This window comes from Phalacrocorax aristotelis, chromosome 5 (genome assembly GCF_949628215.1).
Source record: "Phalacrocorax aristotelis chromosome 5, bGulAri2.1, whole genome shotgun sequence".
Lineage (NCBI taxonomy): Eukaryota > Metazoa > Chordata > Aves > Suliformes > Phalacrocoracidae > Phalacrocorax > Phalacrocorax aristotelis.
In genome coordinates, this window is record NC_134280.1 from 29,429,448 (window position 1) to 29,445,920 (window position 16,473).

The window sequence follows — 16,473 nt, forward strand, 5'->3', positions numbered from 1 at the left end:
ACCGAAAGTATACAGTAACAGCAATCCTAAATTCACCCTGAAAATACCATAAAGTTTTCCATCTTCCTGAGTGATAAGATTTTAGGATCTAAGTGCCGAGGTATGTTAACTGCATAAAGCTCCAGCTCAGTAGGGTACTTAAGCACATGGCTAACCCCATACATGGGATGAAAAGTGGGTGCTTTCACAGTAGAGCATACCTTGACTGAGGACCGAACTAGGTATTTTTTCTCCCTCTGTTTCTTACAGTTATGTAACTTAAAAGGTTACGTGAGACTGTATTTTTAAAGATTGAAGAGCAGTTTTATTTGATTGAAGAGCAGTAACACTGAATTACAAAACTTTTGCAAGGACAATTAATTTCCTTGGGTAAAACTTGCTATGGGATCTCAAATAGGCATGTCAAGCAAACTGGAGAAGCTCCATTTTTGAAGTGTCCTCTGACATCAAATGGTAAACTGTGAAATGTAATATATCTGCCTTGGATGAAGAGCTGAAGCTAATTTTGTCAGTTTTCAAAGCTATAATTCCAGAGTGTCTACATAATTCAAACCAGAACCATTCTACCTAATATTCTACCTAATATACAAATTTGTGGTGTACTCTGTTAATGTAAAAAGTATCCAAGTACAGTATAATATATCTCCATGGATTTGCTATTGGCTTTTTTGTCTTAGCAGCGTATGCCATTAGTGACCATTTAGTTTTCATTGCAGTACAGAATACAGATGATTTTAAAGAAGCCAATATGAAAACATCTGTCAGAAGTGCTGAAGATGAATACACGCAGCAGTGAATTTGGTTATTTACTAGATTGTGACAACATTACAGCAGTGCATTACCTTTGAGTATTCTTTTCAGGAGTGTTACTGTATATCTGTTGCAAAATATAGTGTAGATTTTATAGTGAGTGAATGACTGAGCTGTCAGCAAAATATTTCTTAATTGTGGGTAAGCTCTTGGAAAGAACATAGAAAATAGTGCAAACAAGGAAGTATCTTCTTTTCAAGCTTTTCTGCCAATAATAGTTATGTGGTGCCACAATTTAAATGCTGCTCTTTAACTTTTACAGGTTTTTGCAGAAAATAATTGCAAAAGCATGTAAATGTCTTATTTCCTTCATAAGCCTTTGAAAATAACCCTCCTGGGTCTCTTGCCTTTTGCTCTCAGCGCTGAATGGCACTCCAGGGAGTTGGCATCTCTTATCAGAAATGAGCAGCCAGGCAAGGGGCAGCCAGCATATTGAGAGACCATAATAGTGTGTTGGTCAAGGGCATTAGACAGGTACTGAAAGGTCTCTTGTTGTGTTAAACAAACGCTATTTCCTTCCTGGCTTAAGTGGGAGCTAATTTTTTTTGGTAAGCTTCTCTTTTGGCAAAAGAACAATAAGGATAAATAAGGCAACCTTTTGAGTGAGAGATATGCATTAGATTATCATAAATCCACAGATCAAAAGTGCCGTGGTCAATGAGAACAGGCATTGTAAGATTAAATAAAAGGACTAATTGAAAGTGGTGTCCCAAGGTAGACAGAGGATTGACACAATATTGAGTAGATGTAACCATGGACTAAATAGAAGGGGGAAAGATAGAATGCACAGTACTTTTTTCAAAGGTTACAATTCTGTTTGTAGTGGTGACTGAGCAGTTTTTGTGTGTTGTGGGAATAAGAGAAGGCTAAAAGTATATTCTGTCTGTTCTTTAAAATACTGAAAATTTGTTGGTGAGACTTAATTATATATCAGTAAAATTTTAAGTTCTTTATAGAATCCTTTAATATAGCCTTTTAATTAAGAAATTGGAGACCTGAGGCATAGATGTGCTTCTAAAAATTAAATAAAATTATTGGCAGAACATCAATTCATCAAATGTATCCTGAGACTCTCAGATAAAGGTTTTCCATCTGCATTGCTGAATGTTATTTAGTACATTTTATAAGGGCTTTCTGCTCTCATATCTTGTAAACTCGGCATTCTCTCACCTCCCTATAAACTCTTTTGAACTTTTCTCCCTGTTTTGTGGTGATTCAGTAAATGTCAAAATTGATTTTACTGAAGTTCTGTGCAGGTACCTCGGTAGATTAAAACATTCCTATCCTGATTTCCCTTGTGAAGGATGGTACCTGCTTGCTGGTTTGCTCCATTCTATTCAACGGCTGAGTATGGACAGCAAGCTGAAAGATTGCCTCTTAGACTTCTTGTGACTGCTGCATTCTGGTCCAGGAGAGACCGCCTGGAAAAAGAGATTGTTGTCCTCCGCAAGCAGCTGAGAGAGCTCAGGAGCTATCTAGAGTGCTGGATGGTGCAACCAGGAGGGAGCTTTTCAGCAGGAGCAGAGGCTGGCAGACTCCTAAAAATAGTAGGGAACAAACATCACCAAGCTGCAGAGGGGACTGGGAAGACAGATGTGCATATCTAGAGGGGGCTGTTCAGAGCTTGTTGCAGCTGAGGAAGCCATTGCAAGCTGACAGGCTAAGAGTTAGCAAAGCTGAAGGAAGGACCTACGCAACAACGACAAAGTGAGCAGTGGAGACTGATTTTTCACATCTTTTTTTTTTTAACTTTAACCTGTTACGCTGTTAAGTATGTTTTAGTAATACTTAAGAGTTTAAAATCCTTTTTGCTGTCTTCTGTGTACCTGTCTTAAAGGAAAAGTACAGGCCAGGCCATCTCAAAGCTCTGGCCATCTTGGGGTCTCATCGCTCAGCTATCTGGACTTCAATTTCTGTGAAGATTTCTTGTTTATCATAGTGCCATTGAGTGAGTTACCTATATCTGCAGCAGGGAATAATTTCAGTGACATACTATCCTTTAATTCCTGAAGTGCTGAGGTGTGATATGTTTGGCGTGGAAGATACACAACATGATTGTTGACTGGGTAATTTATAATATTAAACTGTAAGTCTTTCCTGGTCTAGAAACATATTTGTGTTGCAGCTTATTTCATTCATTCTGTTCTTTGAGTGAATTTAGATTCTAGGATGATCTTGAGGTAAGAAGTATTTCTGATAGTATTCAAGGTTTAGTGCATTGGAGAGGACTTCCTTTACTAGACAATAATTCAGCTGAGGGTGGTTGCTCTGTTGTATAGTATTGATGTCTTGGGATAATCTTTTAGCAAAGTCAGGGAAATAGAGGCAGTGGGAATCCAGTCTGTGAGCAGAATTTAGCAGCATTTAATATTCATACCTGCATATTCTAGGAACAGGGACCATCACTCATTAAATTAGTTACTCAAATGAAGCAGGTAATTGATGAGCTATTAACAAGGATGGCTGGAGCTCTTTTTGGTCATCAGTGAAAAGGCTTTCCTTGGGAAGACGACTATAATTAGGATAATAATTTTAAAACATTTAATGTGTATAGCATGAAATGAAGCTTCTAGGTTTTGTTCACCCCTTTTCATTTCTCCTCTGCTTTTTCCTCCTTTCTGCTGTTTCTCACATTGTCCCACAAAGAAAAGTTTTCAGTCTTGTGTTTGCACCAGAGTCTTGATGTTATAGACTGACTACCGGGCATTTGCTATCAGATGCCATACAACGAGTAGTGAATGAACATTTTAAGGGAATAAAGACAGAGTTTACTTGGTTCTATAATTAATTCATTATTGGCTTGTAAATGTGCATCTCCTTCCCTGTTATCCATCCCTGTGAAATCACTGAAATGTCATTCACCCTCTCTCATGGGTAAGAAATTTTGGTAGTACTATTAAACAAAGTTCAGCATTATTTTTAAACCAACTTTTGCTGGATCTTAGGGTAAGGCTGAATATAAATAATGAAAAGGAGAAATTTTTAGGATAATTGGACTATGTTGAACAAGAAACACTTGTGAAGGACTTTAAGTAGTATTAGAAGGTTCTTCAGTAAAGAGGTAAAAGCAGCTGTTTTTCAAGTTTAAATTAAATTTACTAAGGTTTTTGTATGAAGAAATTATCTGTTTCCCAGAGAATTGTAGCAAGGAAAACGGTAGTCAAATGCTATGGATTCCAAATTAGGTAGGAAGGAAAGCAAAGGAAACAAAATACTGACAAAAATTTACAGTAGTTGTCTGGCGTCCTGCTGAATACGTCTTGATGTTTGATAGATAACACATCCAGGCATGCAGAGAGTGATCTCGTAGTTTACTTAACAAGAGCTAACGCACAGCATAATTATGTTAAAGGAAGTTGGGAAATATTATAGAACCCTGAAGAACTCTGTTACTTTTTTTATTAGTCTGGTTTTAACAATTTATTTGTATCAGAATCTAAAACTGGACTAAGTTATACTGAAAAACTGTGCAATATCATTATCTTAGTTTATAGTGGGAGAGTTTTAGTGACCACCTACTCAGTCTTTTTTCCCCAGATATCAAAGGCAAAGGTTTTCTTCGAGACTCTCCAACATTTCCTTGCCTGCTATTTCAGTGAGATATTTCTGATGTCAGAAATCACCTGCAAAGAAAAAGGGGAAAAAGTGCTACCGTAAAGTGTTTTGAAGGCTATTACTATGTCCCCTTTTAGGTTGGTTTTTTTTTTTTTTCAAGGTTAAACAGGGTTGTTAGGTTGCTGTCCTCTGGAATCCATCCAGTTTGTTTCTTGAAGCCTAGAGCTGAGGACAGGGCTGCTATGGAGCCTCTGGCCATGCTGTGGAGAAGGGGGCAGCATCCTGCCTCCAGCAGCCGCCACAGTTCCCAACACCGCCAAGGTCTAGGGCACAGTGGCAGGGCTGCAGCCTTGTCATCAGTGTCTTGAGTGGGTCAGCAAAAAAAGCAGTAGTACAAATGAGAATGGTATTGATTAGAGCGCTTGACTTAAATTCAAGCAGACTCATCTGCCTAGTTTGTTTTCATATATTGGCTTGAGGGACATGTACAGATCCTGTTGTCTTTGAGTTTTTGGTTTTTTTTACAAGTTTATGTTAACAAATGCATTAAGTCCTTAGCCTGAAATTAATATACAACTTCGAGCTTAAAGTAAAACAGGTAAGGTGCTCCTGAGAAAGAAGCTAACAAAAATACATATTTTTTTTCTTTACAAAAATAGGGTCACCCTTTCTTGAAAATTTTTTTTGCAGAATAGTAGTCTTTGTGCCAGGGCTTACCTGCAGCCATCCCTGTTAAAAATTGATCTGAATGTGACCAAATTCAAGTTCATACTGAGGCAACATCATATAGCAGTCTGTGACTGCTCTGGTGAAGGTAGGCATGGGCACTGAGAGATTTTATATTCTGTGATCACACTGCCCTCACTGCTTTCCTCGTGGTATTGGGAAAGACAAAACCACAGTATTGACATACAGAAGGGGCAAGAGTCTGGGGCAAGAATCTGGTGCAGGTGTCATGGATTAAAGTGGAAGAATAGCAGCAGCACGCAGGAACTGCTTGCCTAGGGAACCATGACAGTAATACAGAATAATAAACTGTCCTGAAGGGCTGCAGGAGACATCACATGTCTGAGACCTTGAGAAAAATTTCCTCCGTTCAAATCTGGACAGGATGTGCCATATCAGTAGAATTCTGATCTAAGAGTTCCGAATCAGCTGATGAGAATATGTGCATTTTGAAAAACAAAAGATTGGGCAGAAAATATTTTCTCTAAAACCTTGAGGAAGTTGAATGCAAAATGCTTATGTTAGAAGGCCAGTAATAGTGGGGTTTTTTCCTCACGCTGATTCTTTTGAAGGAAGTCAGAGCAGGAGTGTTTACAAATTACCATTCTGTATTGTTCACAGCAGTATTAATGTGTAGGGTTTGGGGGATTATGTTCAGGATATCTCTATATCCACAGCTAAGAAATAAAAGTGGCAAATATGTAACTGCGAATTGTCTACTTCTGGTGAATAAAGGCAAAAGCACAAATGAGTAACACAGGTACTGGATATGAGTGCTGGCATCAAGACAGTTGTCAATGTTGGTGCTATGTCATTTTTATATTTGGCAGTTAGGCAAATTGTGTTAACTTATTATCATGTAGTTACATTCCAGGAAGAATTTGAGCGTTGTGCATATTGGGATTGAGGTTTATTGTCTTAGCTTTCTGGCTCATGCAATTCCTCTCTAGCAGTAGCTGCTTCTCATCAGTGAAAGGGCATCTGAAATAAATGAAAGTATATTTAGTGGTTACTGTTCCTAATCTTTTGTTGCTTCAGGATATTAATTTCTGCTCTTAGTTCTATGATTGTACTTTTTGTTGATCAGACAGCATAATAGATGAATATATGGGACTGCTCCGGCTGCTGAGAAAACATCTGTACTGCAGGCACCTTTGCTGACAACAGCATCGGTGCTGTAAGTACTGCAGCTTAGGCCCTGGAAGCAATCCTTCATTAGGTAAAAGACAGCGTGGCCCAGCTACTACGCTCCTCCTTGCATGTGGCCTCTACTTGATAATTTAACATAAGACTTTGGCACCCTTGAAAGCAGCCCCAAGTCATCTTTTTCAGCTTTTCCTTGTCTGTTTCCTTTTCATAGGTGTTTTTCCTATTAGTTTTTTAACACTACTGTTAGAAAGAATACAGAATGTCCAAATGACAAGAAACATAAACTAATTAATTGTCTTAGAGTTATGGAGCAGGAACAGTGGAATAAAATCAGATGTCATGCATAAGGTTTTTTCCGCTAATACGTTCCATGAACACTTTACTCCATAGTAGGCCTCCTTGTCCTAGTTTTATTTTTGTAGAGTTGCCAGCATGAATATTTCAGGCTAGAGTTTGATCTTGTTTAATTTCATGATTTCAACTTCCTTTAAAGAAAAACAGAACCAGACAAAAGCCACCCAATTACATAGAACCCTGCAAAACTGCAGATACAGTATGCAGTAAAGGAAAGTTCTTTCTGATCTTCCCTAGCTATGGATACTTGACTTGGCAGTCTTGTAAAGAGCAATCTAACCTAGGAAAAATTTGGGGATCAACCTATAACAGAAGAAAAAAAACCACCCAGCCTCTGTGGAATAAAAGTATGTACAAAGGGAGTTAGTGCAGAATAAGTTCCTGCTTTTTCAATTCTCACCCTTGCTTTTGTTACACCAATATCCCTCTGTAGACAGGTTTACGGGAAGGATAATTTTTTAAGGATGAAACTCAATTTTCAGAGGGGAATGGGATTTAACAGTACAACTATCATTACAGTTTGTGAGCTGCATGTAAAGATGTTGAGAGTTTTATGGCTTACATTTTTAATGCAGCTGTGTTTAAAATAAATGTCTTCTTTATATTCTGCTGCAACATCAGTTTTATATCAAGTGGAACTAAGCTGTTTTACCTTCTATTTAGGCATATTCCTAGGTATCATTAGAAATAACATTTTAAGCCAGATCATGTGACAAAATGTCAGCTAAATGCTTGTTGGTTATAAGGCTGCTTCTCCAAGCTTTCTAGAAAGAGGACTAGTTCTTCATTACGAACCTATGGATGCAACTAGTTTATGCGTTGTCTCTGCCCCCTTTTCACCCGTATTTTCATCCTTGTTTTCTCCAACAGAAAGGAGAGCCAAATTGCAGTATTCTTTCTCCAGAAACCACAGAGCAGCTGACCTTTGAGATTCCTCTGAATGATTCTGGCTCTGCTGGACTTGGTGTGAGCTTAAAAGGCAATAAGTCTCGGGAGACTGGAGCTGATCTTGGGATTTTCATCAAATCCGTTATTCACGGAGGTGCTGCTTTTAAGGTATGGAAGAAACACATCAGACAATGACTGAATTAGAATTCTGACACTTCTGTGTTGAGTGCTGAATCTCACTTGATAAGCATTCTAGGAATTAATACCTTCTTGTAACTCATTCCTTAAGGTGAACTGCAGATGTACTAATGTTTTGTCCCAAGATTCAGGTGTCACGTGTGGTAGGTTTGCCACAAGGAAAGTGAATTAGTGGAAACCTTGGGGTGCATTTGGATGCTTCAGGAAATGGGGAAGAGGGAGAAGGCTAAGGGTGTATAGGTAGGAGGAAAAGCTGCCTCCCAGCTTCCCCACAGCCCACAGAAGTGCATGGGAAAGTTTGCGTGCTGCTAGGCTCAGTGATAGGGAAGTTAAATATCTACATTGATTGTCTATCTGCACTGCTTTTGGCCCTCCCAAATTGGCACAGGCAGACCCGTAAAAAACAATCAAAAGACAAACTTCTTTACAAAAATTAGAAATAGACAATTCTGTGAGATTAAGTATTATGTGTTTAATTTATGCTGTAAATAAAAAGGTAGTTCACTGTTTTCTTTCTTTTTTTTATTCAAACTATTTTTTACCATTGTAGTAAAAATACAGCTTGGCTGAGCCTTGAATCAGTTGTGCAGAAGTTACCAATTGTTCCAAGGTGGATTGAATTGGTAATACTAAATGGGTAAACGGCAGTATTATGAATTGTTCTGCTCCTGCTAAGGACTGTACAAGGACTCTTGTACAATTTTATGATTAAAAAGTATTCAAATTATTTTCTAATCTTTAGGAAATCTGTTGACTGTGTTTTTTTTCCCAAATAAAACTTGAAAAAGGTAACTTCCTTTAAATCAGAAACAAAAGTCTTACTCTTTCAGGGCTAGTATGTTTAATTGTTGTAGATCCGTAAGGTAATCTTTTTCTCTTGTGTTATCTCAGCAGTTCCTCACAACTCTCTATACCTTTTAATTCAGTATATGTAAATTCCTCTACTGTCATCAGCCTGCTGAGTAAGACAATTCAGAGCATTAAAACTTTCATGATCATCAATTTACAGCAGCTGGTAAATAGCAATAATCAAGGATTTAGCTTTGATAAGAATGTTTAATACTTTCCTGCTTCTATTATTTACCTGTCATAGTCCCACAGTTATTTCAAAGCTCAGATCTTCTCAAGTATAACTGAGCCTGGTATATGCAGTTCAGAACACTGTGCGTAGTTAACTTGGGGCTAAATGACAAGTGAGTAAGCTCATTTACTTGGTGTATATCAGAAATGAGTTAAGGCACAATTGGCCAAATTAGGGATGGATAAAGTCAATTTATGTGCATGTCTGCTATAGAGTACAACTCATTTTACTGTGAAAATGAGGCTGCCCTCCTTGCTTTCCCAGATCTGTGTTCCCTGAGTAATTATCCATGCCCGTTGCAGTGACAGTGTATAGTGCCACAAATAAACTCATTGTTTTGAATGGCAAAGCTTGGGGTGCCATATTCTGCCAGCATTAGTGGGCTGGCTACCTGACTTGTCTCATCATAGGTGCATACGACAACCTTTCTAGCTCTGTAGTTCACCACACTCTCTTCTCCCATAGTTACTCACTACAGAGCAGTTAATTTTGGCTTGAGGGGTCTGCAGACTAGTAAAGCAGGACTTCTGTGCTCACACCTAAGTGAACAGGCAACTGGCACAGTTAGTCACCATGACTGGAAGATTATTTTGGCTTGTAATAGTCTGTGGGCTTGTGACCTGTCCTCTACCTTGTTATAACCCTTTATCAGTTAGAACTGTGTAGTGATAGACCTGAGTGTAGGCTCCAGAGCAAATGAGGTAGCAGCTGAGGCTCTAGATTCACCCAGAACTCTTCAGAGGATCTTTCCTGTGTGTTTAAGTACTCACAGAAGGCAGTCATTTTGGCAATTTCTTAAGAAACAATTTACTGTTGCATGTACATGGAGAACAGCTGTCTTTCTCCTGTCTAATAACTGTTATATAGAACAAAACATAATCAGTGGGTATTAACAATTAATAAAATTTCTTGTATCACATTAAAAAGTATGCACATATTTGTGCATAAATATTTAAAGATGTCCTTATTGTCCTTATTTTAAATGTCATCTTGTAGCAAGTTTTTAAATAAAAAGCCTTTCTTTCCAGCTGGTAGCTGTCCAGAGCATTTTCCCATGCTGTTCATGCTCTCTGAAACAGAGTATTGCAGATTGAGACATGTGCATTTGCTATTCAGTGTACAAAGTTTTGCTGGGAAACTATCACAGGCGGAAATCATAATGCTCACTGACATGAGAATTCTCTCACTCTTTCTCACTTCTGCATTTAAAGTTTGTTCTGATTTTGTGATACCATGCTAATATAAGGCGGACCTTTATCCCCTTGCCTATACAGTCACCACTTGTCTTCAAAAGAAGACATGTAATACATTGAACTTCAACACATTTGTTTCACTGCTGAAATAGATGCTCAGTCCTTCTAATGATGTATAAAGGTTTTGATGCATTAAATTTCTTTCACCAGTGTGTTTTTAGGAATGAATAGTTACGTTTGAGATGCAGACAATTTTGGTTGGTTGCTGTTATCCGCTATTGGTCTGAACCAAAAGTTTCAAGAGGGGCCAATGTCTTTTAGTGTTTTCCAAAACGTTAACATGTTAATCTAGCTCTGATGTGTTAGTGGCATTGTAAAGCACAGTACGGGTGTTGTAAAAAAAAAAAAAAAAAAAAAAAAAAAAAGTCCTTAATTCTATGCTTCATGATTTTTTTGTCCTAGCTAAAGATTTTAGAAAATATCCACGCATCTTTTATCATACATGCTACAGTAAGACCCAGTGCCTCTTTACTGCTCTTGCTACAAAACCAAATAAAGTAAAAATGCCTTTAACATTCTTAGCTGATATTCTAACACTGTATCCTGCAGGAATAGAGTTACTTTTGCTGGTTGAACCATTATGTCCCTTCTTAACCTCCTTTCATAATTTTTGAAGTGTCTATTTTTTATAATCCTTAAGATGAAGGGCTTACTAGAATACTTGATATTTGTAATTATGCAAAGCCATTCACATGGGGAAAACTAGCATTTGAGCGAGTTTAAATGCACCATCTTTCCCCATAACTTTAGGGGTTTCAGCCTTGTTCCTCTCAAGACATCTTGGCTTTTCACTTGTGGTGCATTCCTGCTGATCAGGTACTTGCTGTCTACTACAGCTGAAATGCAGCAGAGCCGTTATTAGAAATAATGGAATAATTTCTACGTGTGCATTTGTTCAGATCAAACATGGTGTAGCTTGAACCTCCTCGGAACCTCTGAGTGCTGTTGCAGTAAACATTGCTTGTTCTGTGCAGTGGATAGGGAAATTGGATTATTCCAGTAAATGCCATCAAGGAATTCCTTCTGAGAGAAATGTCATTGGTGTGATAAGGGAAATAACTAGGTGTGCTTTGATTAAAAACATAATTCCATGAAGAACAGTATTATATCTCCCTGCTCTACTGTAAAAAGCGTGTCTTGTGACTGTTGGATATGGTGGCCATGTGGAGATAGGCTCTAGCCCTTGCTGTGAGTCTCCAACATTTTTTGAATAAGCAAGGGAACAGTAACTTCACCCTTTATTAGAATAGCTCACTTGCAGTTTTAGAGATGGCATTTGAAAACTGTTTTGCTGAAATGCCAAATGTTGTTTGTCTACTTGGAAGTCACAAAGAAACCTACCTTTCAGAGATAAAAGAAAAAACATGTTAAAACAACACTTAGCTTGTTTTGAGCCAAGCAGATTGTCTTGCAGTTCAGGCTTCTAAACCAGGCCATAACACCAGTGATGTGAAAATCTGTGTTGGAACACTGTTCAGATATTGGGATTTTTTTTCCAGTCTTAAAAATAGCAAACAGGTTTTTTTCTGTGAAGTCATTTCTACCAGAGCATGTGTGAAAACAGTGTTCACCTGTCTTCTAGTCTGCCTCGTACAGGTGACTTAGCAAGGGTAGTTGGTCAACAGCTATAAAACACACACGCCTTTTTTCTCTGATCATAGTTGAGGTGCTGAATTCAAGTCGAATTTTGTGTTTAAGTGGAGCGTGTAACAGAGTGAGCGGAAGGGAGGAGCACCAAAAAAAGTTCTTTAAGAACTGACATTTTTAATAAAGAAATCTCTTTATAAAGAAATAAATTCAAATACTTCATAACAATACTTTGTAAATAAATACAAATACTATGTATTTACTTCTTTATAATGAAATAAATACAATCTCATACAAAAGTATTACAAGGCAAATTTAAAATCAGACCACTTTAGAGCTTTCTGAGGCTGGAGTGTTTAATTTAAAAATATGCATTGTGTACAGGACAGTTGCATAGTCAACAAATGTAGTCATGACAAGATGCATTTGACGATGTATTTGTATATACTTTAGTAAGAAGCTTTATTGGATATTCATACATGGGTGTTTATCCACAGAAAGGAAAAAAAAAGTAATGTGGGGCCATAGCAGGAGGACATGAGGACCTGTAAAGTTTTCAGTCTTACAGAAACTCACAAAAAAATAAAACCTTTTCCCTCAAATTCCTGTTGCCCTGAATGGCTCCATTCATTTCAGCAAATTTTGATGGAACACAAAGGAATTGCAACATGTGCAAATAATAAAACTCCCTGTTCAACAGTGTTAACTCTTTTCTCCCTAAACTTCAGCGTGTGTGATGGCATCATTTTGTATGTAGAGAAAGGGTGGGGTTAATCTATTGACTTTGGCTGTATGTAGATTTATGTTGGCATGAAATATTCAGCAGAGAGGTGGGAGAGGTTTCAGTATCTTTTCCAAATGGCATCGCTGTTTCCCATCCTCCATTCCCATACCCTCCCCAGAAAAGTTTTATTTCTCTTCATTTCTTTCACTGAGTGACTCATCTTCCAATTCTGTCTTTCCATCGTCTTGTCCCTCCCAGTTTATTTTGGATTCTGGTATATGCTGTTCCTGAGCTCCGTGACTATTAATACTCTGCTGCGGTAATGATGATACCCAGTTCCAACAAAAATAACACTTAAGAAAACTGGGTTTGTCACAGCTACTGCAACTCACTTAAGCACAAATGGCTTAGACTTGGCAGCAATAGCTGAATAGTTAATTGAACATCTTAATGATAGAAAAATAAATTGAAAAGTATATATGTTTTGGATTACTCAGATGCATGTAATATGTAAACAGTTCAGATGAGTGCCTTCTGAAGAGTACGTAATGAGCCTATGAATGAATCAGATTCATTTTAAATGAGCAATGTGTTTCTGTCCAAGTTCTTTCCCTGCTATTCTTTCTTCACTGCTCTTCTATATTGGAGGTCTTCAGTTTCTTACTCTTTCTTTTCCTTCTTTGAGGTCTGATGCCAACCTGATAATTGTGAACTTGACAAGCTTTAAAAGAAACTCTTGTCTCTTAATTAAATAGACCTTATTTTCTTGTTAAAGAGAGAAAAGTCCATGGCACGTGCTTTTATGAAAAGAAATAAATCACAGATAATAATGGCAACAGCAATAGGACTCCTAAATCATGAAATAGCAGTGTCCACAATTTTATTACACCCACAAATGTCAGTTAACCTTGGCAATGAAACTGAATTACTTTTTTCGAAGCATAGGCTACTTGATATGGCTCAACCCTAATTTTGTTTTTGGTAGCAGGTTTGGATGTTAAAATACATGGACGGCATTACTTAAAATAAGGATGCTTAAGTCTTAATGACCTTTCTGAACTGACAACACTACCCCATATTGTGGCATGGTAATTGTGACAAGATAGACACTAGTGAGACTATAAGACAAAATTTTTGGAGCTGTTTCTTATCAGACCTTAACAGCAGATAGTAATGCATGGAAAATATGTTGCACTACTCATTCGCGGTTGCACTGCAAATACTAACAGCTATGTTGTTGGGTTCTTTTAACTAACCAAGAGCTCCTTTTCCTGTTTTCTTTTTAGAACTGATACAAATTAAATTGTACATACAAGAAAAAACAGCAGTGTGTGTATGCACTTCTGTGTTTGTAGTTGCCCTATGAACTCTTCCTGAAATGTAGTAAATGGAGGAAAAAAGTCGTCAATTAATGGAGACTAAAAAGAAAAATCTTTAAGGCCTGGTACTATGCAGTCTCTTTGTTTCTTAAATTTTACAAAGCAGTGTCTTATTGTCTGCATCTTGCTTTCCTATATGTAGCACCTCTGCCTAATAATTCCATATTTAAAAAAAAAAATTGTGTTCTATTTTTTGCTCATAGGATGGTCGTTTGCGAGTGAATGATCAGCTTGTCGCAGTAAATGGGGAGTCACTTCTGGGCAAGTCAAATCATGAGGCTATGGAAACACTGAGGCGCTCCATGTCCATGGAGGGGAACATTCGTGGGAGGATCCAGCTGGTAGTTCTCCGGAGACTAGAGGTGCAGACAGAGGTGAAGCAGTAAATACCTTTATTAGATAAATGTCCTTCCAGTCCCAGTGTTTTTGCATACAAGATGAGATGGCTAAAGTCTTGGTCACAGAGAGCCCTTCCTGGCAGAATTAAATTTTGTCTTCCTGGAGTCAGGATTCACACACTGTCTCTGGTTGATACCTCCTGGTCTTGCTGTTCCTGTTGAGGCCAGGCTAAAATTTGCCTCTTATTTTAATTTGACATGCATTAGAAGAAAAGCAAATGTAATCCCAAAACAGGTTAATTTAGGATTAAGGTGTTGATGTAGTTTTGACCATCTCAGGCCTCCTCAAGCTGGGATATAGACGATTTAGTCTTTTGTGTGTCTGTGTGTGTGTGTGTGTGTGTGTGTGCGCGTGTGTGTGTGCGTCTGTGTGTGCGTCTGTGTGTGCGTCTGTGTGTGCGTCTGTGTGTGCGTCTGTGTGTGCGTCTGTGTGTGCGTCTGTGTGTGCGTCTGTGTGTGCGTCTGTGTGTGCGTCTGTGTGTGCGTCTGTGTGTGCGTCTGTGTGTGCGTCTGTGTGTGCGTCTGTGTGTGCGTCTGTGTGTGCGTCTGTGTGTGCGTCTGTGTGTGCGTCTGTGTGTGCGTCTGTGTGTGCGTCTGTGTGTGCGTCTGTGTGTGCGTCTGTGTGTGCGTCTGTGTGTGCGTCTGTGTGTGCGTCTGTGTGTGCGTCTGTGTGTGCGTCTGTGTGTGCGTCTGTGTGTGCGTCTGTGTGTGCGTCTGTGTGTGCGTCTGTGTGTGCGTCTGTGTGTGCGTCTGTGTGTGCGTCTGTGTGTGCGTCTGTGTGTGCGTCTGTGTGTGCGTCTGTGTGTGCGTCTGTGTGTGCGTCTGTGTGTGCGTCTGTGTGTGCGTCTGTGTGTGCGTCTGTGTGTGCGTCTGTGTGTGCGTCTGTGTGTGCGTCTGTGTGTGCGTCTGTGTGTGCGTCTGTGTGTGCGTCTGTGTGTGCGTCTGTGTGTGCGTCTGTGTGTGCGTCTGTGTGTGCGTCTGTGTGTGCGTCTGTGTGTGCGTCTGTGTGTGCGTCTGTGTGTGCGTCTGTGTGTGCGTCTGTGTGTGCGTCTGTGTGTGCGTCTGTCTGTGTGCGTCTGTCTGTGCGTCTGTCTGTGCGTCTGTCTGTCTGTGCGTCTGTCTGTGCGTCTGTCTGTCTGTGTCTGTCTGTCTGTGTCTGTCTGTCTGTGTCTGTCTGTCTGTGTCTGTCTGTCTGTGTCTGTCTGTCTGTGTCTGTCTGTCTGTGTCTGTCTGTCTGTGTCTGTCTGTCTGTGTCTGTCTGTCTGTGTCTGTCTGTCTGTGTCTGTGTGTGTGTCTGTCTGTGTCTGTGTGTGTGTCTGTCTGTGTCTGTGTGTGTGTCTGTCTGTGTCTGTGTCTGTGTCTGTGTCTGTCTGTGTCTGTGTCTGTGTCTGTGTGTGTCTGTGTCTGTGTCTGTCTGTGTCTGTGTCTGTGTGTGTCTGTGTCTGTGTGTGTCTGTGTCTGTGTGTGTCTGTGTCTGTGTCTGTGTCTGTCTGTGTCTGTCTGTGTCTGTCTGTGTCTGTCTGTGTGTCTGTCTGTGTGTGTGTCTGTCTGTGTCTGTCTGTGTCTGTCTGTGTCTGTCTGTGTCTGTCTGTGTCTGTCTGTGTCTGTCTGTGTCTGTCTGTGTGTGTGTCTGTCTGTGTCTGTCTGTGTCTGTCTGTGTCTGTCTGTGTCTGTCTGTGTCTGTCTGTGTGTGTGTGTCTGTCTGTGTCTGTCTGTGTCTGTCTGTGTCTGTCTGTGTCTGTCTGTGTCTGTCTGTGTCTGTCTGTGTCTGTCTGTGTCTGTCTGTGTGTGTGTGTCTGTCTGTGTCTGTCTGTGTGTGTGTGTCTGTCTGTGTGTGTGTGTCTGTCTGTGTCTGTCTGTGTCTGTCTGTGTCTGTCTGTGTGTGTGTGTCTGTCTGTGTCTGTCTGTGTGTGTGTGTCTGTCTGTGTCTGTCTGTGTCTGTCTGTGTCTGTCTGTGTCTGTCTGTGTCTGTCTGTGTCTGTCTGTGTCTGTCTGTGTCTGTCTGTGTCTGTCTGTGTCTGTCTGTGTCTGTCTGTGTCTGTCTGTGTCTGTCTGTGTCTGTCTGTGTCTGTCTGTGTGTGTCTGTGTGTGTCTGTCTGTGTGTGTCTGTCTGTGTGTGTCTGTCTGTGTGTGTCTGTCTGTGTGTGTCTGTGTGTGTCTGTCTGTGTGTGTCTGTCTGTGTCTGTCTGTGTGTGTCTGTCTGTGTGTGTCTGTCTGTGTGTGTCTGTCTGTGTGTGTCTGTCTGTGTGTGTCTGTCTGTGTGTGTCTGTCTGTGTGTGTCTGTCTGTGTGTGTCTGTCTGTGTGTGTCTGTCTGTGTGTGTCTGTCTGTGTGTGTCTGTCTGTGTGTGTCTGTCTGTGTGTGTCTGTCTG

The 16,473-nt window shown here is 39.7% G+C and overlaps 1 protein-coding gene across 4 annotated transcripts in view; it reads left to right on the plus strand.

Moving 5' to 3' along the window:
* The window catches only part of PARD3B (par-3 family cell polarity regulator beta), a 442,892-nt gene that overhangs the window by 218,350 nt on the left and 208,069 nt on the right, over window positions 1–16,473 (plus strand). For 3 of the 4 annotated variants that reach the window (XM_075093709.1, XM_075093712.1, XM_075093711.1), the window contains exons 11-12: window positions 7,465–7,650; window positions 13,908–14,078. In XM_075093709.1, coding sequence (XP_074949810.1) covers window positions 7,465–7,650; window positions 13,908–14,078 — 357 coding nt within the window. The remainder of the gene's footprint in view (window positions 1–7,464; window positions 7,651–13,907; window positions 14,079–16,473) is intronic. The other variant, XM_075093710.1, reaches the window with a different exon arrangement.